The 26,871-nt window shown below is 63.2% G+C and overlaps 2 protein-coding genes across 8 annotated transcripts in view; one reads left to right on the plus strand and one right to left on the minus strand.

Moving 5' to 3' along the window:
- The window catches only part of DEGS2 (delta 4-desaturase, sphingolipid 2), a 72,550-nt gene extending 61,577 nt beyond the window's left edge, over positions 1–10,973 (plus strand). For all 5 annotated transcript variants that reach the window (XM_086708814.1, XM_086708815.1, XM_086708819.1 and 2 more), the window contains 2 exons: positions 5,902–6,644; positions 8,378–10,973. In XM_086708814.1, coding sequence (XP_086564940.1) covers positions 5,902–6,644; positions 8,378–8,524 — 890 coding nt within the window. In that variant the 3' untranslated portion in view covers positions 8,525–10,973. The remainder of the gene's footprint in view (positions 1–5,901; positions 6,645–8,377) is intronic.
- The window catches only part of EVL (Enah/Vasp-like), a 151,854-nt gene continuing 135,743 nt past the window's right edge, over positions 10,761–26,871 (minus strand). For all 3 annotated transcript variants that reach the window (XM_086708822.1, XM_086708821.1, XM_025918839.2), the window contains exons 6-14: positions 26,428–26,657; positions 25,580–25,701; positions 22,521–22,581; positions 18,648–18,711; positions 17,015–17,081; positions 16,860–16,922; positions 13,600–13,666; positions 13,215–13,272; positions 10,761–11,243 (exon numbers count right to left, since the gene is read on the minus strand). In XM_086708822.1, coding sequence (XP_086564948.1) covers positions 11,206–11,243; positions 13,215–13,272; positions 13,600–13,666; positions 16,860–16,922; positions 17,015–17,081; positions 18,648–18,711; positions 22,521–22,581; positions 25,580–25,701; positions 26,428–26,657 — 770 coding nt within the window. In that variant the 3' untranslated portion in view covers positions 10,761–11,205. The remainder of the gene's footprint in view (positions 11,244–13,214; positions 13,273–13,599; positions 13,667–16,859; positions 16,923–17,014; positions 17,082–18,647; positions 18,712–22,520; positions 22,582–25,579; positions 25,702–26,427; positions 26,658–26,871) is intronic.

The raw sequence follows: 26,871 nt of genomic DNA on the forward strand, positions 1-26,871 counted from the left end.
TGTTTTTATTCTCAGATCAGGAAACTGCATTTAATAGCAATAAGACAGCTCCCAGGGCCCGGAGCCGTCATCCCAGCCTCACTGCAGCCCCGGTAGGCAGGTAGGAGTGTCACCCCATTTCTCGGATGTGGGGACAAGGGTGGGGAGGTAGTGTGGCCGCCTGGGCTGGGGGCAGCCGAGGATTTGGGACACTGTCAGGTAAAGGAGAAGGGGCACCGGGCTCCCCGAAGGTGGGCTCGGCAGGGGTGGGTCCTCAAGGGTGCGTTCCTTTGCTCCCCACAGGTCGGACTCGCTGTCTTTGTTCGACAGGTGGGGCATCTGGCGCCCACTGTCCAAGGTCACAGCTGCCTCTGAGGAGCACGGGACTGGCCTGTTTGCTGGCCTTGATCCCAGAGCTGGGGTCCTGGTTCCCAGTGTCCCACAGCTTGCCAGGCTGCTCACCTGGTGCAGGTGTGGCCTGCCCCCCCCCCCCCCCCCCGTGCTGCCCACGCTTGGCCTCCTTCCAAGGGGAAGCATGGGAACTAACCCTGTAGAAGCTGGTAGCCTTCAGCTTCCCGGGTCAGCTCTCACGTGTGCCTTGGCAGGTGCCGGCCGGGCCGCTGGTTGCCCGGGGGGGGGGGGGGGAGGGGAAGAGCTGGTGCTCCGGGGGCTGCCCCTCGTAAAAGGGAGGCTGGCGGAGAGCCCTGTGACCTGTGACCTGGATGTCCCAACCTGACATCCAGGTGTGCAGAGGTTAGGGGGACTCTGTGGTGTCCCCGGCCCCGGGCTGTGGGTGAGCGTGTCGGCTGATGGCTGAGGTGGCCAGAACTTCCTGGCCGTCGTGAAGACCTTTCTTCTTTCTCCGGCTTCACCTCACTGTGGCTGCTGGATTCCCAGCTCCCAGTCCCCCCCCCCCCCACTCCCTTCATCAACATCCCCCCGCCCCCAGCACTGGTCTTCCCAGGAAATACAGGCCTGTGTTCTGAAGTGTCGCCTGTCACTCTGACCCCCTCTTGGGAGAGGAGCAAGCTTGGACGAGGCCTGCCCCTTGTCCCCGCTTCTGCGCGGGGCCCACACGGCAGTCCCCGCTCCCAGGCTCGGGTCCTTTGGTCTCGTGCCCACCTGGGGGGAGAACCTGGGCGAGCGCAGTGCTGGCTCGTCCCCCTCGGGCCCTCAGGGGCAGGACCGAGTGTGAGTGGCCCCGCGCCCGGCGCCAGATGTCAGGGCAGAGGAGGAGCAGACCCGGGTGGCTGGCCCAGCCGTGCGGCTTCCTCCTCCCTGGTCCCGGTGCTGGGTGAGTTTTCTTGGGTGAGATTTCCACAAACCGGGGGGCTTCGAACACCACACGTGTTCTCTTGCAGTTCTGGAGGTCACGAGTCTGACACGGGTCTCACCCAGCTGAAGTGAGGGTGTCCCAGGGCCGTGCTCTCCCTGGGGGAGAATCTGGTTCCAGGCCTTTCCAGCTTTGCAGGCACCTGCACCCGCCTCCTCCAGCGCCACCTTCACACCAGCAGGGGCCGGCGGAGCCCTTCTCGGCGCCCCCGGGACCCCCTCTCCTGCCTGCTCCCCCACGGGTAGGGCCCTGGGATGACCCTGGGCCACCGGAAGATCCAGGGTCATTCTCGTGTAGTAAGGTCCGTTCCTAGTAACCTGACTGCCCTGTTCGACCTTGCTTCTCTCTTGCTGTGTCGTCGAACCTACTCGCGGGTTATGGGATTGGGACGTGGGGGGCTGTGGGGGGCCGTCATTCTGTCCCCCCGCCCCCCCGTTGCCGGCATCTCCCTCCATCTTGTGAAGGGGTTCTCCTGGCTTAAGGTGGCAGGGCCTTCGCACCGCCATCCCGAGAACTCCTCTGCCCACGTGCACCCCACGGGGCCTCTGGCCTTTGTGGGGCGGCCCAGTCACCTCCCGCAACGCAGGCGCCAGCTCAGCGGCCGTTAGGCAATGCGGGCCGGCCCCCGGGGTGAAGGCAGTCCCCCGTGTCCCATTTGCACAGCGGCAAGCCTCTGTGGCCGTGTTTGGCGACCTGCTCCTTAAAGCTGGCCTCCCCGGTGCACCAGGCAGTCATCCTGACTGCAGGCTGGTCGGCGTGCCCGCCTTGGCCGCTCAGCCGGAGCTGCCCCGTGCCTTATCTGTTAGTCCTGCCGGTGACCCTGGCCGTGGTTCAGCCGTGGTGGCTTGCGGTCAAACCAGCCTGCCCAGAGCCGGGTCTGTAGTTTCGTTTTTTTGTTTTTAATGTTCATTTATTTTTGAGAGGCAGAGAGAGACAGCATGAGCGGGAGAGGGCAGAGCGAGAGAGAGGGGGACCCAGAATCCGAAGCGGGCCCCGGGCTGTCGGCACAGAGCCCGACGCAGGGCTCGAACCCACCAGCCGTGAGATCATGACCGGAGCCGAAGTCGGACGCTCAACCGACCGAGCCACCCAGGCGCCCTGAGCTGGGGTTGTTTTTCTTAACTTTTTCCTTATTGTGAAATACATGTAACGTACCGTTTGCCGCTGTAACCACGTTTAGGTTCCTGATCTGGTGGCAACGGTTGTGTGCCGTTGCTCTTTCCGAAACCTTTTTGGGGCTCCCAACAGACCTGTCACCGCTCCCCCCCACCCACCCCTGCGACCCCCTCCCCAGCCCCTGCCCACCCCTCCCTTCTGTCTCTATGAACTTGCCTGTTCTCAACGTTCGTGTCAGTACAGTCATAAACCACGCGGCCTCTGTTTCTGGCTTCTTTCCTCAACGTCGTGTCTTCAAGGCTCGTCCATGTTGTAACCTGTGTCAGCATTTCCTCCCTTTAAAAAAATTTGTTTTTGCAGCGCTGGTAGTTCACCCGGGAGTCCGTTTCAGGGAGCAGGATTAGGCAGTCGGCATTGTGAAACAGAGAAGGTGTTTCGGAATTTTTTTTTTTTTTTTAACGTTTATTTATTTTTGGGACAGAGAGAGACAGAGCATGAACGGGGGAGGGGCAGAGAGAGAGGGAGACACAGAATTGGAAGCAGGCTCCAGGCTCTGAGCCATCAGCCCAGAGCCCGACGCGGGGCTCGAACTCACGGACCGCGAGATCGTGACCTGAGCTGAAGTCGGATGCTTAGCCGACTGAGCCACCCAGGCGCCCCTTTCGGAATTTTTTAAATTGAGGCATAGTTACATATAACACGATACTAGGGTCAGGTGTACAACAGGAGGACTCGATGTTTGTATATGTTGCAAAAAGATCGCCACAGTATATCTCCTTAACATGTGTCACCACGGGTGCTTACAGGCACTTTTGTCGTTAGGTTCCCAGATGGGACAAGATCTACTTTCGAGGCGAGTTTCAAATCTACAACAGGGTGTTATCAACTATAGTCACTGTGGCGGCCACTGCACCCCCAGGACTCGGTTGTTCTTCGACTGGAAGTTTTGTTCCTTTCGATGGCTGAATGATATCCCACTGTGTGGCCAGCCCCCTTTTTGTTTAGCCGTTCATCTGTTGTTGGACACGTGGGTTGTTTTCTGCCTTTGGATGCTGTGACTAGTGTGCTGGACATTGGCGTACAGGTCTCGTGTGTGTCCCTGATTTAAGTTCTTTGGGGTACCTATTGAGAAGTGAAATTGCTGGGGCACGCGCTAAGTCTACATTTAGCTCTTTGAGGAACCGCCCAACTGTCTTCCACAGCGCCCGCGCCATTTTGCGTTCCCACCAGCAGTGCACGAACAAGGACTCCAGGTCGGCCACGTCCTCACTAACACTTGGTATTAACGGTTTTTATTACAGCCATCCTAGCGGGTGTGTAGCGTGTCTCATTTGTGGCTCTGATTTGCATTTCCCTGATGGCTGACGTGGAGCATCTTTTCATGTGCTAATTGGCCAGGTGCATGGCTTGGGAGAAGTGTCTGTTCAGGTCACTTGCCCATTTCAAATTGGGTTGTCTGTTGTTGTTGAGCTGTAGGAGATCTTTATATATTCTGGATATTAAACTGTCATCTGGAGTGAGGGTCTGAACCTGCTCCGAATGCCGCTCTCTCCCACCCCCCAGGATGCTGGGGCCCTTGTGTTCCCGTTGAGTGGAGCTGAGGTTTGTCAACTGTCGCTTGCCTTGTCTGCTTGTTCCCAAGTTCTGCTTTTATACTTGTGCTGGGACCACTGTCCTGGTGGTGTCCTTGGCCGAGCTTCAGGGAGAGGGGTCCCGGGATCAAAGGGCCCGGGTGGCTTTGTGAAGATTGGAGGCCTGAGGGCTGGCACTGTCCCAGAGGTGGTCCCTGAGTGCAGGGGGGGGGGGGGGGGGGGCGCAGCTGGTGTAAGTGCTGCCTGGGGGGAGACTCTGTTGATCTCTGGGCAGAGGTGGCCTGCTGTTCTAGGACTTGGGAACCCCAACGCCCCCCAGCATCTCCAGCAGATGAAGGCTGTTTGCGTTCGTGGAACCAGGACTGTTCTGTGAGGACAGATAGCCTGTGAGGCATGTCATACCCTTGCCATCACACGCTGGGACACCGAGTTCCAGAGAGGGTGGGAACACACCTCTGGCCACACAGCAACATCCAGACTAACCCCAAGATGGGCTTGTAGTGTGGCCTCTTGGGCAGGAGGATTTTGAACCTGAGTCTCCCTTCTGACTGGGGCAGAATCCCTTTGCCCATGTTGTTGTGTTTCTCTTTGCATACTCCCAGGGACAGGCGGCTCACCACCTATGAAGCAGACTGTTCCATCACTGGGTGGCTCTGACAGAAAGTTCTGTGGGCTGGGAGGAGGGTGGAGGGGCCTGGCCATGGGGGCCGCGGAGAGGGGGCTGAGCCGAGCTGTCACATCCTTCTCTTCTGAGCACAAAAGGGAAGTGACTTCCTGGGTCAGTTAGAGGAAAGGGCCGGGCAGGATTTACCCTTCATCTGGCCGGTTCCAGTTGGGGCCCAGCCTCTGTTGCAGTCCTGGGGACGCTGTTCATGTGCCAGCCTGTGGTTGGTGAGCCTGAGGCTGCCCGGAGACTGGCACTGGCTGTCCTGAGCGTGCCTGGGATAAACCCCTGTTGTCACTAGCCTCGGTTTCCATATCTGTGCTCTGCCTCTGAGGGCCTGTGTGCCCTGCCCTGGGAACCAGGGGACAGAGCAGACCGGAGGAGCACTTGTCACCCTGAGCATGTGACGACCGCTGGTGCTGCCCCTCCCCATCCCTGGACACAGCACCAGACTCCTTACTCCCTCACCCCCACCCCCCGCCACAGAGCAGTCAGGGAGGCTTCTAGAAGGCATTCTCCCCCTTTCCCTCTCCTGCCCCCCACTCTTGTGCTGTCCCTGCTGAGTCTGGCTGCTTGTTGGCTGGAAGGCCCTCCCCTGCTTGGCCCACTCTCACTGTCATTGTCCTTTTCTTTCCTGTAGAACAAAATACAGAAAAGTACCAAAGTTTCTATAACAAACACCCCCCACCCAAAATGAATGCATTCGCCATTTTATCATGTTTCCTTCAGATCTTGTGTAAGAACCGCAACACTGGCGACAAAGTCAGGGCCCTCTGTGTCCCCTCCCCTGCACCCTCCGAGGTTTCCCATGTGCCTGGGCTACACGTGCACCGCGTCCCTGGAGCCTGACGGAAGTCTCCCTCCCCCCCCACATAGCCATGTGCCGCTTCCATTTCGGGCACTACGTTTCTGTGACCTGTGCTGATGCCTGCTCCTGGGCGGGCGGCAGAGACCCCCACCCTGGGAAGTCCCGCGGGAGCCCCCAGCTGGTGGGGGAGGCAGGTCGGCTGCCTCTGCGGGCCCCCCCTGCCCCCGAAGGATCGATCCTAGGTCCCCAGACGCAGGGCCACGCCTTCGAGTGACACCCCCCCCCCCCCCCCCCCCCGTGGCTGCTGGAAGGAGGGAGGGAGGGCGGGCGGGGAAAGGGAAGCGGGGGAGGGGGAGGCCCGGCCGCGTGGCCACGCCCCCCTCACTTGTCTCCTCCGCCCTACCCGCAGCCAAGTACCCGGCCATCAAGGCCCTGATGCGGCCCGACCCTCGCCTCAAGTGGACGGTGCTGGGGCTGGTGCTGGCGCAGCTGCTGGCCTGCTGGCTGGTGCGGGGCCTGGCGTGGCGCTGGCTGCTCTTCTGGGCCTACGCGTTCGGGGGCTGCGTGAACCACTCGCTGACGCTCGCCATCCACGACATCTCGCACAACGCCGCCTTCGGCACGGGCCGCGCCGCGCACAACCGCTGGCTCGCCGTGTTCGCCAACCTGCCGGTGGGGGTGCCCTACGCCGCCTCCTTCAAGAAGTACCACGTGGACCACCACCGCTACCTGGGCGGCGACGGGCTGGACGTGGACGTGCCCACGCGCCTCGAGGGCTGGCTCTTCTGCACGCCGGCCCGCAAGCTGCTGTGGCTGGCGCTGCAGCCCCTGTTCTACTCGCTGCGGCCGCTGTGCGTGCACCCCAAGGCCGTGACCCGCATGGAGGTGCTCAACGCGCTGGTGCAGCTGGCCGCCGACGCCGCCATCTTCGCCCTCTGGGGGCTCAAGCCCGTGGTCTACCTGCTGGCCAGCACGCTGCTGGGCCTGGGCCTGCACCCCATCTCAGGCCACTTCGTGGCCGAGCACTACATGTTCCTCAAGGGCCACGAGACCTACTCCTACTACGGGCCCCTCAACTGGATCACCTTCAACGTGGGCTACCACGTGGAGCACCACGACTTCCCCAGCATCCCGGGCTGCAACCTGCCCCTGGTAGGGGCGCCCCAGCGGGGGGGGGGGGGGGGGGGGGAGGGGCTTGGGGGCGCTTGGGGGGGGGGCGGGGCGGGCCCCGGGGCGGCGGGAGGGGCCGCACCATACAGGCGAGGGCCCGCTGGCTGCGGAGTGAGGGGGTGATTTCAGGGAGGGCAGGGGCTCGAGGGGCATTTCACCGTTTAGCGAAACGGTTCCCGGGCTGTATGTCCTGGGGCGGGCCACTCGCCCTCTCTGTGCCTGGGGGGGCCGGGGGGGGGGCAGCACAGCCACGCTGTGTGTGACACACCTCCCATTCCTGGCCCCTGCCTCCCTTGTCCCTGCTCGTTTCTGGTCACTGCCCTGTGGGTCTCCAGGGCGCCTTGGTGGCACAGAGAGGATGGGGTAGGCCTTGCCCTTTGTGACCCGAAGGGCTCGGCCTGAGCTGCTTCCTCTGCCTTGGGAGCCCCCCTGGGGGGAATTTCGGGAGGAGGGAGGAGGGAGGGAAAGAAGGAGGGGGAGGGGAAGGAGCGCCCCTCTGGCGCTGGGGGGTTAGAAAGAGACCCGAGGCGCAGGGTGGCCGGAGGAGGCATCCATCGGTGGGGAGGATGTCGGAATGTTTGAGTCTGTGCGTGTGCAGATGTTTGCGCGTGTGGCTGAGCATGCCGCCACACGGACGCGCGCGTGTGTGTGTGTGCATGCGGTGAAGTGGGAGCACTCGTCGGGGCGCGCGGGTGTTAGTGCCCTGGCCGCGTGACTCTGGACTCCCGACGGCCCCGAGTGCCCGGCCCGGGGGGGGGGGGGGGGTGCAGCCCCGCCCTCCCTCACCTCCCCCTCCTCTCCTGACGCTGCGGCGGAGGTCCGGCTGTGTGCCGGGCACCAGGGCAGCATCTCCCTCCGGCCTCGCCACAAGCCCGTGCAGCGAGGACCCCCGTTCCCCATTATCCGCATTTCACACACGAGGCACAGGCTCAGACAAAGGGGGGGGGGGTCCCTGCCCCACGAAGTAGCAGAGCCAGAATCTAGACCCAAGGTGGTCGCGGAAGCACGTGTGGTCGGCTCGCCGCGAGCCTTTACTTCTCCCACTGCTCACGCCCCGCGCGGGCCACCTGGTCTCTCGAGCCGGGTCGTCAGCTATAAAGCGGGCCTTGAGCGCAGGCGCGAAGGGCATCCCCTGAAGTTGGCGGGCGGTGGAGCGGCGGTGTGCCCATGCGGCCGGGAGTGCTTCCTGGAGGAGGCGGGCTGAGGGTGTGGGTGCCGAGGGGGCAGGAGGCTAGAGGGAGCGGTGTGCGCCGTTTGGGAAATGGGGACTAGTGAGGCTGGGAGGAAGGCAGGTGATGGACGGGGGCCTGGCGGGAGCCGAGGCCAGAGGGTATGGGGGACGGGAGAGGTCACGGGATGCTGGGCGCGAGGAGTGTGGGCAGGACGGTGGCTCAGCCGAACTCGCGCCAGGCTTCGTCTCAGAACCCCACAGGCGCTTGAGGGAACGAAAGCTGGGCCACCTGGGGCCCCGGGGGCAGAAACTTGGCATGAGCTCCGCCAAGGGGAGGCCGCGTTTTTAAGCGCTCACCCCCACTTAGGGCAGGGGGCTCTGCCAGCGGCCCCTTCGCCTCAGGCAGCACTCTGGCTGAGCTAGACGTGGGTACACTGGGCAGTGACGGGGTGTGTGTGTGTGTGCGCGCGCACGTGTGTGCACGTGTGTGGCAGAGAGGCGTGCCCCAGGCTGCGACCTCTGACTCTGCCTGCCCCCTCTGCAGGTGCGGAAGATCGCACCCGAGTACTACGACCACCTACCGCAGCACCACTCCTGGGTGAAGGTGCTCTGGGACTTCGTGCTTGAGGACTCCCTGGGGCCCTACGCCAGGGTGAAGCGGGTGTGCAAGCTGGCGGAGGAGCGTCTGTGAGCCCGGGGCGGAGGACCCCGCGGAACCCGGGGGCCTGCTGCCCCGCCCTGCCCCCCCCTGCTGCAGAGCGGGTTGTCACTGCCCACCCCACCCCCAGCCCAGTGCCCAGAGCTGCTTTCGCTGCATTTGGTTCCCGCACTGACCGCGGTCTTGTTCCCCAGAACCCAGGACTGCACCCGGCCACAGCGGGCACACATGCAGCCTGGAGAAGCTTGGTCCGCACCTGCACTGTCGACCCAGGCCAGGCCCTCCTTTCCTGGGCCTCGGGGACGGAGGCCTGGCTCTGCCCTGGGTGCTCTGTGCCGCCTCCACCGAGCTGCCGTCCCTGGTGTTCCCGTGCCCTAAACTCAGTTCGGTGTTTTGTTTTCACATCCACAGACCGTGCTTCCCAGGGGCGCGTGATTCCAGCCCAGCCTCAGACTGAGGGCCCCCCCCCCCCCCCCAGCCGGACCCTGCAGGCCTCAGGCCTGTGGATCTCCTTCCCGGCCGGCCCCGGCTGCACCCTGCCTGCTCTCCGGCCTTGGGGACTGCGGCCGCTTCACGCTGTGTGTTTAGCACCCCTGCGGTCCTGCCTTTGTGAGTGGCCCCTGCACATCCTGGGGCTTGGGGGGTCCACGTGGCCCTGAAGCCCCTCGTTAGCGGGCCTTCCCTCCTCTCCACCCCGGCTGAGTGTGGACACTGCCCCCCTGAGCTGTGCTCCCGCCCCACCTCGAGGCTCTGGCCTGAGGGAAGCCCTCCCTGACCCTAGAGGTTTTAGCCCAGACAGGGTGGAGTCTGTCTCCCGGACCGACTCTCCAAGGACTTGAGATCTTCATAAACGGGTGCCGCAGGCCAGATGCACGGAGGGGAGACATGTGACTGGGCAGACAGGTGGCTGCCCGAGTGAGCCATGGCCCCGAGGGAAGCAGGCTGGTGTCCCTGGTGGTGGCTCTGTCTTTACTGGTGGGGGCACGGCCCTTGGCCCTTGGGGGCTGCAAGGGGTGGGGTCCTGGTCTCCCAGAGGCAGGCAGGCAGCAGGAGGGGTGCCTAAGGCTGGGGAGGCTGAGGACCCCCCCCCCCCCCCCGCCGCCGTGGGCACCACTGGGCCCTGTGAGCTGGCCCAGGAGAGGGAGGAGGGCTGTCAGGAAGGCACGTGGCAGCTCCCAGGGCCCGAGACCTGGCCGGTGCTGCGCAAGGACTTCCTGCCCGGGACTGGGAGTGGCCTCATGTGGTGCCAGGCACCCCTGTGTCCGAGAACGGTCTGACACCGGGATGGCCCTGGGCAGAGGCCCGGGCCCCGGGGCTGTTGTGTGAGGCAGTGCAGCTTGGCGGGAGTACTTTGAGCCCGGACGGGGGGCCCCTCCCTGTGCAAACAGGCTGGGCCGAGCCAGGTGAGCGCAGCCCCTCCTGCCGCCAGCCTGGGGACTCCTCGGGGCCTGCCAGCCCACCTGTCCGCAGAGCTGTCCCGAGGAGGAGACTGTCACCACCTGCCAACTCCCCGCCAGACCCCAGATGACAGGATCAGTGGGCCTGGAATCTGTCGCCCTGGGTTACAACCAGAACCACTGCCGGCCCTGGGGGCTGCTCACCTCCCGACAGAACCACCCGGCTCCCGTCTGCACGGTTGTTGGGAGCACTCGAGGAGACGGGGGTGGGGGGTTGGGGGGGGGTGGTCCAGAGCCCGGCTAGAAAACAGCAGTCCCCTGTCATCAGCCGGACGGCGGGCCCCGCCTCCTCCCCTCCCAAGAGGCCCCCCGCAGGATGGCTGGGCACATTGCCGTGCCTGTGGTGGTCGTGAGATGGTCCAGGATTCCAAGGCCTGGCCGCTGGCCGGGGCCCTGCTCCTGGCACGGGGTCAGACCGTCTCTGGCTCGGAAGGGGAACGTGTGTGGTGTGAGAAGCGCTGGCATATGCCTCGGGCAGGTGTGCGGGCCAGGGCGGTGGTCCTTCCTGGAGGATGCAGCCTGCCTCACTCTCCTACTGCCTCGCGGAGCGCAAGCTGCCACTCCCGGCCCTGCGATCAGGACGCACGTGGAGTCTGAGGTTGCAGTGTGGACGGCACTCAGGGCCCACCCCTGGGGGAGACCATCGCGGGCCGGCTGGAAGCGCGCGAGCTGCCCCGGCTCCCGCCTTCCCCGTCTGCATTCAGCCTGGCTACCGGCCGAGGCCTCTGCTGGCCCCTCTGCTCCCCCGGGGGACGGCGTCCTCAGCCAGGAGCGGCGGGAGCCGGCGCGGGAGAGTGAGGCGGGGCCAGGGGTGTGGACAGTAAGCGTTTATTAGCACGTGGACACAGACACCGCGGTGCGTGGACAGACTTCAACCACCACGACACTGGGGACCGCTCGCCGCTGACCGCATCACCTAGGAGAAAACTCGGAAACCATCTAATGAAGCGTGTGATCTGGGGAGTCCTCTATAAACCAAAGAAATGTACACTTAAATAGGCAAATATAAAATACAAAAAAGGCGAGTAGACCGGTGCTGTGTCAGGTAGAATCTAAAAAAATCCAGAAATTGGAACTTGTTTCCTCATTTTGATACTCTATCACGCGTTAACACTCGTAACTGGAGCACCTCCCAGCGTCGGTGAGCGCTCGCGGGCGCTGGAGGCCTGGGGCCGGCGGCTGGGCTCCTCGCTGTGTCCCCGCCGGCGGGTGGCCTGGGGTCTCTGTCGGCGGCGGTGGCAGCGGGGGCCGAGGGCACTATGAGGTGCTGATCCCACTCAGCTCCTGCCTGATGGCTGAGGGACGGGACAGGACAGGCTCAGGCACAGCAGGGACGAGCCCTGATTCTGGGCAGGCCCTGTCCCCCACACCCGCCCCCGCCCAGAGGTCCTTTCTGGCGTCTGCCCTGCTCTCCTGAGAGCCTCGCCCAGGCTCCCAGAGGTCGCGAGGCACAGGCTAGAGGTCAAGCGGGGCAGCAGACTCTGTGCAGACTTTGGGGTGACAGCAAAGCACCCCCTCCAGGTAGAGGATGAGCTGAGGTAGGGGTGGGGGGCTTCACCTGCCTACTGCCTCGGGGCTAGCGAAGGGCCTGTGGACACCAGGAGCCCCGGGCAGTTCTGGGCACGGTGGGCACCGGATTCTGCCCGGAGGTCCCGGGGCCCCGCTTCTGGCAGTGGCGGCAGAGAGGGCCTGGCCTTGAGCAGGGGGGTGGGGATGGCTCCTGCTCCCGCCTCCCCTGCAGGGCTGCCTCCTGTCCCCACCCCTCCTGGTTCTCCCCCAGATTTGGGCCTTTCCCTGGACAGACCCCACTGGGCCCGGAGCCAAAGGCCAGGAGAAAGAGCTGAGTGCTGGGCCCTTCTCAAGCGACAAGGGGATGCCTCTTGGAGCACCCGCGCTGCCCGCCGTTTCCCGCGGGCCTCGGCCGCAGGTGGAGGCCCACCCACGAGGCAGCCCCCACCTGTGGCTGCACCGACGGCAGAGGGGAGAGCCAGACCTGGAGACGTGCTTCCCGCCGCACCCCACTGCCTGCGTCCCCGCCCGTTCCCCCTGCAGGGAGGCTGGCTGTGCAGCCCTGCTTCCGGCCACACACCAGCTCTGGCTCTGGGGCCAGCTGGCCGGCCCCTCCCAGGTGGGGCCTCCAGCAATAAAGCAGAGTTAATAGTTGGCCTGTGTCTCCTCTCTGGCTCCGGGGCGGGCGGCCTTGCACTTCACTCATTAACTCCTTATCTGCCCATCTGCCCAGCCCAGGCCTGGGGGGGGTGGGGGTGGGGCGGGGTGCAGAACAAACAGGAATGAGTATCTTCAGCTCGAAGCTGAAGCTGAAGCTGAAGCGGGGACAAGGACAGGGTGCGGCTCACACAGCCCCGGGGGGGTGGGGGGGGGTCCAGGTCAGCGGGCGCTTCAGGTGGGCTCCCACCCGGCCTCCCCTCTGTCCAGCCCTCTGCCACCAGGGCCCACCCCTTTCAGGTCACGGAGCCCTCTCTCGCCCTGCCACCTCTGCTCCTGTGGGGGCCAGGCCCAGCCTTGGCGAGGGTGTGTGGGGGTTGGTGTCTAGGCTGCGCCTCGCTGCTCTGTCCCCGGGCGAGCCAGCTCTGCCCAAACCTCTCCTTTTCCTCTGGCTCCAGCCCTGAGCCAGCTGTATCAAAGGCTCTGGCAGGAACCGGAAGGACGGACGTGACGGGACCCTGCCCTCTGGAGCCAGAGGCTCTTTGAGGGGGAGCCACGTGTCTGCTCCCCCAGCCCAGGGCCAACCAGGCAAGCTGGGAACTGTATCAGGCCCACGGGTCGCTCTGTGGCGTCTTGGTCCCCATAACCCCCTGGGACGGCAGCAGTGGCCCCTGTAACCCAACCCGGTGATCGGCAGGTGGCAGAATCAAAGGAGTGTGCGGTCTGGGTGTGCAGACGAGGGGCAGACGGTTCGGGCTGCTTCAGCGCCCCTGGTCTGGAACGCGTTCTCCGGTCGCTCTCCCCTTCCACACGCTCACAGCTCAGACGGGCGGAAGCCCGGGCGAGCGCTGACCCAGTCGGCGACCCCCGTGGAGGTGCATCTCTCAGGCAAAGTCACCTAACTCGTCTGGGCCTCGGTTTGCTCGACAGGAGGGTGGGGGTGACGTGGGGGTCGGGAGGGGGAACGGGACCGTCGGCACGGAACCACGGGCCTCCCCGGCGGGGCCGTCACAGCTCCGCTGCCTTGTAGCCCTCAGGCCCGGCCGCCCTGCCGCTTCTCCAGGACCCTGGGTGATGGCCAGGGCGCGGCCTCTACTCACCGTCGATGATCTCCTCCTTCACTTTGTGGAGCTCTCGCACCACCTCCTCGAGGATCTCCTGTTGGGAGCAGAGCCTCCAGGTGAAGGGACCCGCATGTCCGAGGGGCCCTCACCTGTGTTCCCACAAGGCAAGGATGGAGTGTGTGTGATTGGGGGACGGGACACCCCCAGTCCTGCTGCAGAAACCAGGGACGGCCCCGGGGGTGCGGGGAGCCCCGGGGCAGGCTGGAATGTCTGGAAGGGCAGAGGGATGCTCTTCTGACCATGAGCACGGGCACCCCTTCCCCCACTGCTGGCCACCCCGATGGGCCTGCCTACCCGCGTGCACCCAGCAGGGGCCCAGCCTCTGGCTCCTTCCCGACCTCTCAGGAAAGGACACACTCACCTGTTTCATCCGATCCAAATCTAAGGCATCCAGGGCCACGTCATTCACGCCCCCCACCGGCTTCATCCTGGAGAGGATGGCAGGGTGCGGTAAGGTAGGGAGCCTGGCGGGCGCCCTCCACGCCGGGACCACGTGGGGGAAGGCAGGCTGGGCGTGCCAGGGCCTCCAAGCTCAGCTGAGGACCACGCTTTTACCCCAGGCCACTCTTAAGCTTTGCTAAAAGGATCCCGATGTCCCGTGTCCACCTCAACAGGGTCGCGTGGACGCTGTGACCGTATTTCCCAACCCAGGGGTCATGGGGGGGCCCAATGAAGGGGTTGTTTTCTGGTTTGGGAGCTCGTACACGCAGGTGGCAATGCGGCAGTCACAGGTCACATGCTACCACCTCCGGAAAAAAATACTGGCAAGCTGCTCGGTGAGGGGTCTATGTTCCCGGCTGACCCGCAGCTTGGGGAGAACCAGGAACAGCGGTGTTAAATACACGCAGAATCCCAAAAAACACACGGTACACCCTCATCCTAAAGGCATCCACTTCCACACAAACCGGTGTCCTTGCTGTAGGTAACCGGTCCTCGGGTGTAACTTTCCCCCCAGGAAATGTGTTTGGATGTGGTTTTGCTCTTTGGAGGCAAAGGTTTCGGTCTCACGGATCGTACTTCTTTGAAAAGCTGCCGAACCGAGGTTAGCTAGTGGCGTGTGAACCGTCCCTGGGAAAATGTGGAGAAAATGCTCATCTGATCACTCGGCCTTTTAAAGCGGGGCGGTGGTGAGGAAGGTACGCCTTCTGGATCCCACTTATCTCCCGAGAAGAGAAGGGCGGTGGGAGCCTGCGGGTCCAGGGAAATGTGAGGCCCGAGCCGGCTCTGGGGACCGACGGGGTGAGCGTGGGCAGACACACATCGACCTGGCAGGGGTCAGCGCCAGGGAGAGCGAGCACGTGAACCGAAGCGTGGGGCAGCCACCGCGGAAAACAGTGCGGAGGCCCCTCAAAAACGAACCCAGAGCCACTTCTGGGTGTGTAGCTGAAGGGAAGGAGGTGGCCGTCCCGAAGACAGGCCCCCCAGGGGCACGGTGGCATTATTGACAGGAGCCGCGACGTGGGGACAAGCCAAGGATCTGTTGACAGACGGATGGGTAAAGAAGATGTGTCCACACACGGCGGGATACTACTGAGCCACCAGGAAGGGAGTCCTGCCGTGTATGACAACAGGGGTGACGTAAGGGCAGAGACGGACACTATGTGATCTCGCTGATACGTGGAATCTGAAAAGGGGAACGCGTGGACCCAGAGTCGACCGGTGGCTGCCGGGGGCCGGGTGAGGGAGGTCAAAGGGCACGCCCCTCCAGGTGCAGACGCGAGAGTTCAGGGATGTGCTTTGTGGCATGACGACCACGGTGAACGCCACTGTGCCGTCTGCTTCACGGCAGCTAAGAAAGTGGATCTTGAGACCGTGAGGTGGTGGCTGTGTTAACTAACCTTGTCCCGGTGACCATGTCCCAATACATGTACAGACATCATCACCACGGTGCACACCTTAAACTTCTACAGTATTAGATGCCAGCTGTATCCCAATAAAGCAGGGAAAGCAAACCACTGAATAAATAAAGTTTAGTGGTCCAGTGCCCAAACCTGGATTAAAAAAACAACAACGAAGAAAGAGGTGTTCCTGGTCCCTCCTGGCTGAACTCGAGAAAGAGGCCGGGGTGGCTCTGAAGGAGGCTAAGGAAGTTTGGATCCTGACGGGGGAAGAGGGGTAGCGACCATGCTGTGGTTCAAGTGTCTGTTCTAGCAGCAGTTTTCTGGGTCCCCTGGGCAGCCTGCTTCACCTCTCAGGGCCTCGGTCCCCCCACAGTCACCCCGAGAGGGACCCCTCTCTCGGGGGGCTCCACACGCCCCGCTCGGAGCCATCAGTGAAACCAGAGAACAGACTGGTCTTGGAGGTGGAGAGCCCCATTCCCAGTGGGAATGCCCTTGGGAGCGTCCTTGCCTGTTGAGGGGCACGGGCTGCCCTGGCGGCCTTGCCTCCTCCCAGGACCCTTCCTTTGGCTCCTGCCCCACTAGGGTCCCCCGTCCCTTCATAGCTGGAGTGAAAGCACTGGTCCCCCAGGGCACCCTGCGTTAGAGCTCCAGTAGGGGGGACACAGAAGGAACCCAGACTTCCAGCCACGTGACCCCCCTGGCCCCTCTACGCTCCCCGCCCTCAGCCCTCCCCACCTTCCACCACCTGCTAGCCACACTGGCCGGCTTCTGTCCTTGAGTTTGCCGGGTTGGTCACAGGGCCTTGGCACTTACCTCCTGCTCGGAAGGCTGTCCCCAAGCTCTCTGCAGGGCAGGCTCCTCCTTATCCAGGTCAAGTCCAATGCCACCTCTGAGGGGCCTGCCCCCGCCCACACGCTACAGCACTCTGTCCCCACTGTCTTCCGCAGAGCACGTCTCATAACTCACAGCTGCTGCACGTGGGCTCCTTGCAGGCAGAGACCTGCGGGCCCCGGCTCCGAACCTGGCTGACCTCCAAGACCTCGTCCTGATCACTGGCAACGTCACTGCCATTCCAGAGCCCGGCCGGAGCGCTCTCGGATAGCCTTGTCTACTCTGCACGCTCAGGCTCAGATGCTACCTGTATCTGTGCTAAGTGCGGGTCCCCTTCAGTTTGTCGTGGGCAACAGGACTTTTCTCAATATGGGTCCCAGAGACCTGCAAATTCAGGCCACGTGGCTGTTTGCCTCTGATTTTTGGGGACACCTCTGTTTCAAATACTCCATCCTGCTACCACACCAGCTTTTGGTTTGGGAAATGGTGAGTGTTTCTCGGGGGAGAGCTGTAGGCAGAGGAGGGAGGGAGGGGAGGCAGGGTGCCGGCTGGTCCCGGGATCAGCCGAAATGTGGGATGTGGCCACGGCCAGCGAGTACTTCCTGTGTTCGGCTGTTGTCCGCACAGCTGCTTTATAGGGTGCGGGAGGAGTGGAGGCCCGCAGAGGCCGCCCGGCCTGGCCCGAAGTCACAGTCAGTGAGCCCAGAGCTGGGGTTCAAGGCCAGCCCCACGTTACTGCCCTCCCCAGGGCCCCACCTCTCGCTCTGCGAGGGGACAGCAAGGAGCAGGTGTGCACAGCCCTGAAGGCCCTCCTGACTACCTTCCCCAGGTCTGAGGAACAGGCCACCCTTTCCCAGAGCAAACTGTTAGGTGACAGGACACGGGAGTTTGGGGGTGTTAGTCGCGGGCAGCGGACAGAGGAGGTCCCCGGGACGGGGTTGTTCGGTACCTAGAGTGAGGCTGCGCCTGAAGGGGGCTCTTAGCTTCGGGGCTCTTTGCCACAGACGGGGTTCTACGGCACGGAATGAAACACATGTGTGAATTGGCCCGTCGCCCGCCTCGGCCCCGCCGGACGCACAGCTCGGCCTCCCCAGGGCAGCTCACCTGGACAGTAATGAGGACACGGGTTTCTCCACCGAGTTGCTCCGCTCCCAGGGCTTCCGGCCAGCCTCTGTCGATTCAGACAGGGGATGGAGAGCCTCAGAGCTGGGAGGACTCTCGGTGGCCACCCCCCCCCCCCACCAGGCAGGAGGCCCCCCACCCGGACACTGAGGGCGCAGAGCTGCCCCAGCAGGAAGGTCTGCTTCGCGCTCCTTGTTCCCAGGCTCTCTTTGGCCCAGGATGGCCCTTGCAGGGTTGTGGATGGCACTGCTGTCACCCGGCATCGCCCCCCTCGGGACGCAGCTCCCACTCCCTGGACCTGGCTGACCCTGACTTGTGGCCTGGTTCTGAGTCCTCTCACCATGGCTGGGTCTCTTCTTGGAGTGAGAGCCTCTTAACCGTGACCTCTACAGTCAAGCCCTGACTATGGCAAAGGGCTGAGTGGAGCAGAGGAAGCCCGTGGCCTGACTGCCCGTCCCCGCCCCTCCGGGTACCAGCTGGTCCCCTCCCGCTCTGGCCCTGAAAGCTGTTTTTTCTTTCCATCTTCTTTCTTAAGTGGTGTTAAATTCCTATTTCGTTTACTTCAAAAGGTTTGTTGGACTGAATTGAATTCCCTGACTTTGCAGAATGAGCAGAGGCAGAAGAAAAATCCCTAGGGGTGGCAAGGAAGCCACCTGAGGGTCTGAGGGGGGGGGTCTCTCCCCAAAACCCCGCTCTGGGGCCCACGCTGGGCCTGTAGGCACAAGATCTGGGACCACATCCAGGCTCAGGCTGTGGCCCTGAACAAACCACGTCACCTCCTAAACTGGGACACAGCATACATAGCCATTCACTGGGGTGTGCGGTGTTCACGCATTCGCCAAGAATCCACGGTGGCACCTTTTCAGAAGGAGAGGTCACAGGGAGGCAGCCTGGCCGGCAGAGCATCAGGACCGGAGGCAGGTGCGGCGGCAGGGCCACGCCCCCACGAGGCAGCCAGCAGCTGCCGAGAGCCTCCCTCTGCTGGGGTGCGGTGGCCTGTCTCCTCTCTGCTCCTCCCACCACTCTCGAGAGCACAGGCTTCGAGCAGGTGCCGAACAAAGGTCTGTCCAACGACCGAGTGACCGACCCCAGCGGCTTCTTTCCACTCTCCAGCCTCAAGGCACTCTTCTACGTGGACCCCTGCACCCCGAGTGCCGACAGGGCTTCTGAGCAGGGTTTGGGGCTGTTTCTCCCCTACCCCATCACCAGCAGACTTCTTAGCAGCACCACAGTGAGCGAGGCTCACGGGTGATGACGGTTTCATCTAGCACGGCGGGCTCTTCGCAGGGAGACATGCGTGTGACAGGCGTGTTCCTCTTCAGAGCTCTGGCCCGAGGCCGGGAACCCCAGCCCCCCCCCCCCGGCTCCTCCTCCCCCATGTGGGGGTTCTAATGCCCTCGGGACGTCAGCACAGGCGGTGGCTCCAGCACCTGCCCCCGCTCCTCCTGGAGGTTCAGGGCTTCCAGAAGACGTCAGGGAGACCCCACTGTGCCACCTCATCGGCCCTCACTGCTCATCTGTGGAGGGAGGCGGTCGGGACGCATCATCTTCCCGGAGCGGCCCCCTCTTGCCCTCAGACCTCGTGCCTGGTGTGGGGCGGGACGCCGTCCCTTACCTGAGGAGTTGGGCGGCTGGCTGGCTGCTCGGGTCCCCGGAGACGGAGAGGTGCTCAGCTCTTCCTGAAACGGAAAAGAGAAGCTGTGCCCTCAGGGTCTGCTTAGAAAGGCCCGTCGGGGCAAAGGCAGGACGCCTCTGACCAGGTCACTAGCAAACCTTGGCTTTCCACATTTTCTAAGGAGCCCGTGTTACTTCTGTAATCAGCAGAACAGTGACTGTTACCAGCAACAAGCGAAAAGCCCTAATCTTGGTGGGGAAGTGGTCCAGCCTCTGGACAGGTAGGGTGGGGGAAGGCTGCAGGGAGACTCGGGCTCCTGCAGAGCCGTGCAGACTTCTCTGTGATCTGCAACAAGCCCTTGCCGTCACTGAGCCCGCCACGGGCCCCTCGGGCTGACTCCTCGTGGGCCATTGTCCGCTGGCAGCCTTGGGCGGCCGTGGGAGTGGCCGGGCAGGACCACGGAAGGGACTCCCTCTCTAGGCCCGGCTCCCTGCTCCACTGGCCGGCGTGAGGACCGGATGTCAGGCGGCCTTACAGGGCTGTGCACGTGGGTTGCAGCAGGGCCGGGCTCTGGGAGTGAGGGTCAGGGCCGCCCACGGCACGGCCTTCACCCCAGACACCTGGCGGTGGGAGACCCCATTCACTTCTCTTTTACCAAGAGAGGAGGACGCGGTGAGAATCCCTTCTCTCTGCCCAACCAGCCTACAAGTTCATCAGTGTTGCTGTCAAAGTGGGCTCTAGAACCTGGCCCTGTCCTCAGTGCCCCTCTGCCAAAGCACCCACCGGTGGGGGAGGCAGGCTTGACAGGTGAGCCAGGCAGGAGCCGGAGCCGGGCCGCCTCTCGCCGCCTCCCGGCAGGTGGGCCCACCTCCCCGTGCCTGTGCCCACATCTCTACGCGCAGCGCCTGGCCCACGGCAGGGCTCCGCGGAGGCAGGCAAATGCGTGTCTGCTCTGCCTGTGGAATGTGCGTGGTGAAACGCAAAGAAAGGAGGTGAATAACTCGACAACAAAAACGCTGATGTTTGCAGGGCGCCTGGGTGGCTCAGTTGCTTTAGCGTCTGACTTCGGCTCAGGTCATGATCTCGCGGTTCGTGAGTTCCAGCCCCACGTCAGGCTCACTGCTGTCAGCCTGTCAGCGCACAGCCTGCTTCAGATCCTCTGTCCCCCTCTCTCTGCCCCTCCCCTCTCCCAAAAAATAAATATTAAAAAAAAAAGCTGATGCTTATCACACACATTTTGGAAGGATTTTATACTATTAAGAGAGGAGCATTTGTTAGGTAATAAAAATATTAAGAAACACACACACACACACACACACACACACACACACACACACACGATTGCTACATGGAGCTTTTGACCAGGCAGAGTCAACCACCCTGACGAGACTGAACTAGTGAATTCTGACCCGAAGCCAAGAACCGCCTGTGGGATTGCCTGGGCCACATTCTCTGTCAGCTGCTTCCCTCCCCTCTGGTCCATCTGAGGTGTGGACCCCTTGGCCAGGACCAGGATGCCAGGCTCAGTGCTCCAAGCGGGAGGCCTCCCCCTCCCCCAACTGCAACCCGCCCCTGGGCAACGTGAACCTGTGAGAGCCACTTGTCCCCAGACTAAGAACAGACCTGGCACCCATCAGCAGGCCCCAGGTATCTGTGGGGTGAATGAATAAACTCCCGGGGCTTCTGGCCCAGAGACGGAATGCGGTGCTGGGCCCTGGGTCTCAGCAAGAGTCTCCTCGGGCCTCTCGTTTAAGGGAGGGCTGAGTAACTGAAACGGTGGGCATCCACACGTGTGCCCGGGCACCAGGACCCGAAGGAGATGGGCAAGAATGGAGGCTGCAGGGGTTAAAACAGAATGAGACACCAGGAGTTTTTGTTCAATGCCATCCTATTATACTTTCAAAAATAATTCAAACAGGGGCGCCTGGGGGGCCCAGTCGGTTGAGTGGCCGACTTCGCCTCAGGTCATGATCCCATAGTTCGTGGTTTCGAGTCCCACGTCGGGCTCTGTGCTGACAGCTCGGAGCCTGGAGCCTGCTGCGGATTCTGTGTCTCCCTCTCTCTCTGCCCCTCCCCCCACTCATGCTCTGTCTCTGTCTCAGAAATAAATAAACGTTAAAAAAAATAATTCAAACAAATGCTCCCTTCACAGAGAAGTTCCCCTTTCTTCCCAAGCTAGGAAGGAGAGCACCACAGCACCACGTGGTACCATCCCGCTGGGGCCGGGGGCTCACACCCTCCTGCCCTGGACGCTGGGCCCGCCCTCAGAGCCAGTGGGCGGCAGGGCGCCCACCCCACCCCCGGCCCCATATTCGGGGCTGTTTCCTTCTTTCAAACGAAGCTTGCTTGCTTTCCATTTGTTACTAAACCTAGTCTGTGCAGGAAGCTCCCTGTGAGGAGCAGGGAAGAGACTCTGGAAGATCCTGAAAAAGGAAAGCCAGGGCCTGCTGCGTACCTGCTCCGGTGTGTGGGGTGGGGCTTGCTGACCGTGTGTGGGACTGCAGCAAGGGGAACCAGCAGGACCCCAAGGCTTATTCAAACCAGAAAGAAAAGTGGGGGTCAGAGGATGAGAACTCCCCACTGGGGGTGGAAGGTTTCTCCCAGAAGTCCCTGGGATTTGAACCCACTCTTCTTCTTGGAGCCGGGGATTTGGGGAGGTTGGGTGTTCGGAACGGGGCCGTGAGGCACATCAGTTGTCCAGCACGGACCGACTCAGGACTCAGATGCCCAAGCAAGGCCACACGGGCTTTTGGTACTGATGACTGCCCTGTGGCTCCTGGCCGGAAAGGCCTCTGCAGTTGTAGAAATTGGTGGGGAGTTACCGGGGCCGACTCCAGACTCCGTGCAAGGCAGGCGACATAGGGGCTTGGGCCACAGGTTAAGAGTGAGTCTGAACAAGCAAAAGTGCGTGTGCGGGGTTAAAGATCGAGTAGTGGGGGGCCTTACTTAGCCTGGGGTCTGGGAGGCTATCTTTCGGGGGATCAGTGTTTACACAGAGAAGTGTAGGCGAGCAGAAGCTAGCCGGAAGGGCTGACACACTGCATGTCCCCAGGCATGGGGGTCAGAGGAAGCCGGCTGGCAGGGCTGGAGCCCAGGGCTGTCCCAGGTTCGCCTCAGCTGATGGAAGGGGGGGTCGGGCGGCGTGAGGCAGTTCACTGGCTGGTTGTTTCTTCTGCCTCCCATTACTAAGACGCAACCTGTATGTCCTTATGGTTAAGGTCTAAGTTCAGCCACTGCAGCGGGGGCCTACTTTTGTTAGAAAAGCTTAACGGGGGGGAAAGAGAATTAGCCACTCCTAGGGGAAGCAGATGCTTGGAGCCTGTGCAGCCAGACTGGGCTCCAGGAGGCCTGCTAAGGACAACAGCTGGAGTCCCTGTGTCCTCTGTCCCGCTCGCCTACAGCTCCTGCTGGAATCGATGGACTTAAGTGAAGTCTTTAAAAACCACTTGAGAAGTGATTTGAGAACGAAAACCGCCCTGGTCTCCCAGTACACGGTGCCTACCGCGAGCGCGTTCCCTGAACCCCGAATCCCTGGCAGAGGCCAGGCCCCGTCTGCACGGCCCCTCTGAGCTTCCAGGCTACATCCAAGCTTTCCCCTCGTGGCTCTCCCGGGCTAGCTCCCGCTTCCCTGCTTCTTGCCTGACCTCAGATGTTGTGAGGACCAGGGCAAAGGCCTGCCACCCGGAGTGAGGGGAGGGACAGACGTGAACGCTCCCCCGGCTCTTCTGTCCCCTCTGCCTCCCCGACTCTCCTGTCCCTCCTATGAACCACCTGGTGAAGTTTCTACCACATGTACGTGCAAGCCAGCCGCGCCCCTCAGGGCCCCAAAGGCCTGGTCTCCTCACACTGGTGGGGAAGTTGGGGGCTGCTTACCGTTTGGCTCTCATCTTCCTTTTTATCAGCTGGCTTGTCTGTTTGGGAGGCTGCTTTTCTCCTAGCACGAGGGGAAGAAGGGTACACATCAGCTCCTGTTTTCACGCTGACCCAGATGCCTCTGCTGGACACACCGCCTGGCCCTCAGAGGAATCTGTGGGGGGGATCTGACCCGTTTTGTGTGAAGGAGGCAATTGTTCGAGCAGCCACGGCAATGCCTAGGTGAGCGTCCGGGCCTCTGTCCTTGTCCCGTGACCCTGGACACAAAACTGGTCTGGGAAGGGAGAACAGGGTCTGGGGGACATTCTAATCTCTGTTTATGGCACCTGAGGAGTGGAAGAAATTGGTTTGCAGCCTGTCCAGGTTCCCCAGGGGACTCGGCTGGGCTGGGGTGGCAGCCACTCTCCCAGGACACTCGAGGCCGGGCCCCGTGGGACAGGGAGAGGTGCCCCTCGGTCACAGATCAGGGCTGTGGGAGCATTCTGTCTTCAGACTGACTGGCTTAGGTAAGCGAATCCCGCTACCTGTGGGAAACCTTTTTCCATGGCCTCTTCCTATCTCGGACCTTAGCCCAGCAGCCGCCCCCCGCCCCCTCTCAGATCCGGAACACCACTGTGAGCCTGCCCCTGCCCAGAGAGGGCAGGGCCCTGAAGAGCTCCAGCTGATGCTCTCCGGTCGCTCTGCACACTCCCCACCTGCACGGACCCCTTCTCGTATCCTCTAAAGCCCACCCCTACGTTTTGGCCTCAGTGGTCATCTATACCTGGCTGACTCCCAGATCCGCACACACACCCCTGATAGCCCCCAGAGATGTGCTGTCAGGGATCTCCCACTGTGTGAAGCCGCCACAGCACTCAGCACCCGGGAGGTGAGGCTGTCACAGCCGAGAGACGGGCCCACGGGGAGTCTCTCCTCCCGGAAACCCAGGGGATCCGCCCCCACCAACCTCTTCCTCACAGAGTGGAGCCAACCCTGCCTGTGCCTCGTAGCTCAAGTCTGTCCCCCCGTCTTCACTTCCAACACCTAGTGCCGGCCTGCAGTGCCTCTTCCTGGACAACAGCAGCCCCCTTGCCGGGCTGCCCACTGCCACTTTGTTCCACGACACTCTGTCCTCACCCAGAGCCAGCATTGAATTTTCTGAAGCCAAGAGCGGGCCAGCACGCCAGTCCCGGGAGGGCTCAGCACATAACTCTTGTCCACACTGAGTTTCCCGTCTGAGCCCGGCTACTGGGAGGGAGACCTCGCCGCTGGGACCCCACTGCAGGGAGGGAGACCCCATCGCTGGGACCCCACTGCTGGGAGACCCTGTTGCTGGGAGAGAGACAGGCCCCAGGGGAGGCAGAAACTCCCTTCCAACCTTCATCAAAACAACAGCCTGCGGGGGCTCTGTCACTACGGCTCCAGGCAGCCCCCGCCACGGGGTGGGCTTCAAAGAGTGGCTCGCTGAACCCTTGTGGGCGCGGTGCACCTGTGCTTGTTCTTGGCGGGGCCTCGACCGTCACGCCAGCGTCCGGGCGTCTCACGGGCTCCTGGCGACATCGGCCTTTTCCTGTCCTCAGGAACTTCCTCTGTGTTTGGTCTGAACCATCTAGGCCTGTTATTGTTAACGCGTCGGTTTTGGACTTGAGAGAAGCAGGACTGTTTTCTTTTCGAACAACATCTATTTTTACACAAGGCCCGTCCACCTCTCTGGGGTGGAGCCCTGCACGCCTGCAGACAAGGCTTGTTCTCACAGCCCGACCTTCCGCCACCCTCCACCACGCGCCGGGCTCTAGGCCCGGTGGGTCTCTAGCTTCCCCAGTATCGGAACACTGCCCGCTCACCTCGGCCGGGAGGAGGGCTCTCCTTCCGGGCCGTGCCCCTGTGGAGCCTCCCCTGTGAGGCCCTCCTGGCTCGCCCGGGGGCGGCCAGCACTGGTGTGTGAGCCTCTGCTCTGCTGCGTGACGACTGCTCACAGTCTGTCCCTGCCCTTGGCGACCTACGCGTATCGTGGATCAATCTCCTGGCTCTGTCCGCCACCCCCGGCCGTGTGCGCAGAGGCCCGCCGGCCCTGTCCTGCCGCAAAGCGCCAGGGCACCTACCTGCGCTCCGGGGACCCGTTTCCCCCCCTCACAGAGCCGTGGCCAGGGCAACACAAAGCCCCGGCCCAGGGGAGTTCCCACTCAGGGTTAGCCCACCTGGAGGGCAGTGGGAGTGCCTGACAGTGAGAGAAGTCGGGGGTGGGGGCCCGGTGGGAGGGGGGCCCAGAGGCTGCTTATGCGGACACGAAGGAGCACTCCCACAGGGGGGTCTGCTCCTGAGCCCCGCGGTGCCCGGGGAGCATGGCATTCGCAACCTACGTCGGCACGTTCCTGCCGCCAGGCCACGCTGATGAGTAAGATCCAGGCTCTGCGACCCTTCTGAGGAGCTGCCTGGCCTCTCCGCCCGCTGCCGTTTCAGCTGGGGGACGCCCAGGAGGCATGGGGACAGGCTGACGGCCTGGGGCAAGCTGGCGCCACGGCTGCTGGTGTGGACGAAGGGGCTGACCGGGCCCCGGGCCCCAGAGCCCAGCCGCGACGCGGGTGCCACTCTTGTCCCATCCCCCGGGGTGGTGCCCTCGGGACTCCCGCCACTTCAGAGGCTCCCCCCTGTCCTCCGTGATGGCCCCGCAGGACCGGCCCCGCAGCACGCGTTCGCCGTTGTCACTCGGAGCGGCTCCAGCAGTGAGACTGTGTCATTTACGTCGGGATCGTAAGTGTGGGGCATGCGCCTCTCTTCCCCCGAACTGGCCTCTGAGATTATCTCCAAATTTCCGTCCACTCAGGACGAGGCTGGTACACGGAGGATGCGTCAGTAAACGCCGTCACACCCAGATGAGGAAGGGCTGGGAGGTCAGAAGACTCCTCTGGGCCCGATGCCTCAGGCTGACCCCCCGAGAAGGGGAACTTAACAGTCTCCTGCTGGGCTGAGTCCAGGTGGCGGTGGGCCCTGGGGCTGGGCAAGGCCTGCGCTTTGATGCTAAGGAGCAGGAGACCCCTGACAAGTAGCTGCCTCTGGGGCAGGGCGGACCGGACACCCACCTCTTGGCCAGCAGCTTGTTCATTTCTTCCATGAGGCCTCCTCCTCCACCCCCACTGCTTGCTCGGTTGGCGTCAGACTTAGAGGTCCCGCTGGGGCTGGAGCCTCCGGACGCATCTTCTGGCTGAAGGGTCAGGACACCGCATTTTAGTCCTGCGTCTGGGGCGGGACGTCACCGGGGGGCGGGGGGTGCACGCGAGGGTGGACGGGATCCCCACGACGGAGGCGCTGGAAGAGGCCCTCAGCCCTCGGGTCCCGTCCCCCCAGCCCCGCCGGAGACTCAAGCGGAGTCCAGCGAGGCACCAGGACTGGCCGGTAGCAGTCGACAGACGCTCCCCAGGTCTGCTGGCCCCTGTCAGCGCCCTTGCCAAGGCGGGTGTGTCATGACCGGGAGGAGGGGCACGTCTCGGGAAGGAAGCCAAACTCTGTCTCGCGGGTGTTCTCAGAGCCACAGCTGCCCTCAGCTGCCCTGGGGCCGCTCCCCCTTCCGGGCCACCCCAGACGTGCTGGGACAGGCGGTGGGTGTGGTGCGGCTGGCCTCCAGGGTCGCGGGGGAAGCGGGATGGATTCAGATCCAGGAGACCCGGGGCTGAGTGTGAACCCTGCAGCTGACGGGCCGGATGGCGGGCGAACCGCTTCCCCGCCGACGCCTCAGTTCTCGTCTGCGAGGCCTCCCGCCCCACTCGCGACGGTCAGCGTGAGGGCCAGCAGCAACCGCCAGCACCTTGTGGCTGCTGTGGCACCGCGTGGCAGGGGTGGCGTCCAGGCTGGGGGCCTTTCCCAGCGTCTGGTAGACGAGGGCGGTTCGAAAGGGCCCCGGGCCGGCCCGCCCACACCCAGGGACGCTTACCCGCTGGACTCTCCTCAGCTTGGCCCCAGCCAAGGCAGCGGCCAGTCCTGACACGGAGCTCTCGTCGTGGCTGGCGCCCTGCGCTCCTCCGGCTGGCAGTGGGGGTGGGGGAGGCGGAGTGGCCCCTGCGGGTGGAGGCGGGACAGGGGGCGGAGGCGGGGGTGGGGGCCCACTACAGGAGAGGGGGGCGCTGGCTGCAGACGAGGGGTGCCCCGGTGGGAGGATGGGTCCTGAAATACAAGGGTGGGGCTCAGTCAGGCCCCAGTCCCCAGCTGGTGCTCCCCTGGGAGGACGGACAGCAGGCAGCCTGCTCCTCTGAGGGACAAGCTCAAGGTTGCCTCTTCCAGGAAGCCCCCGCAGGACGCACCTAGCCCTGGTCTAGTCACTCCCTCTGCTGGTCTTCCCAGCATTCCTTGAGCTCAGCTAACTTTCTCTAGCTCCTGT

Source organism: Puma concolor, chromosome B3 (genome assembly GCF_028749965.1).
Source record: "Puma concolor isolate L17-30 chromosome B3, mPumCon1.1.hap2, whole genome shotgun sequence".
Classification (NCBI taxonomy): Eukaryota; Metazoa; Chordata; class Mammalia; order Carnivora; family Felidae; genus Puma; species Puma concolor.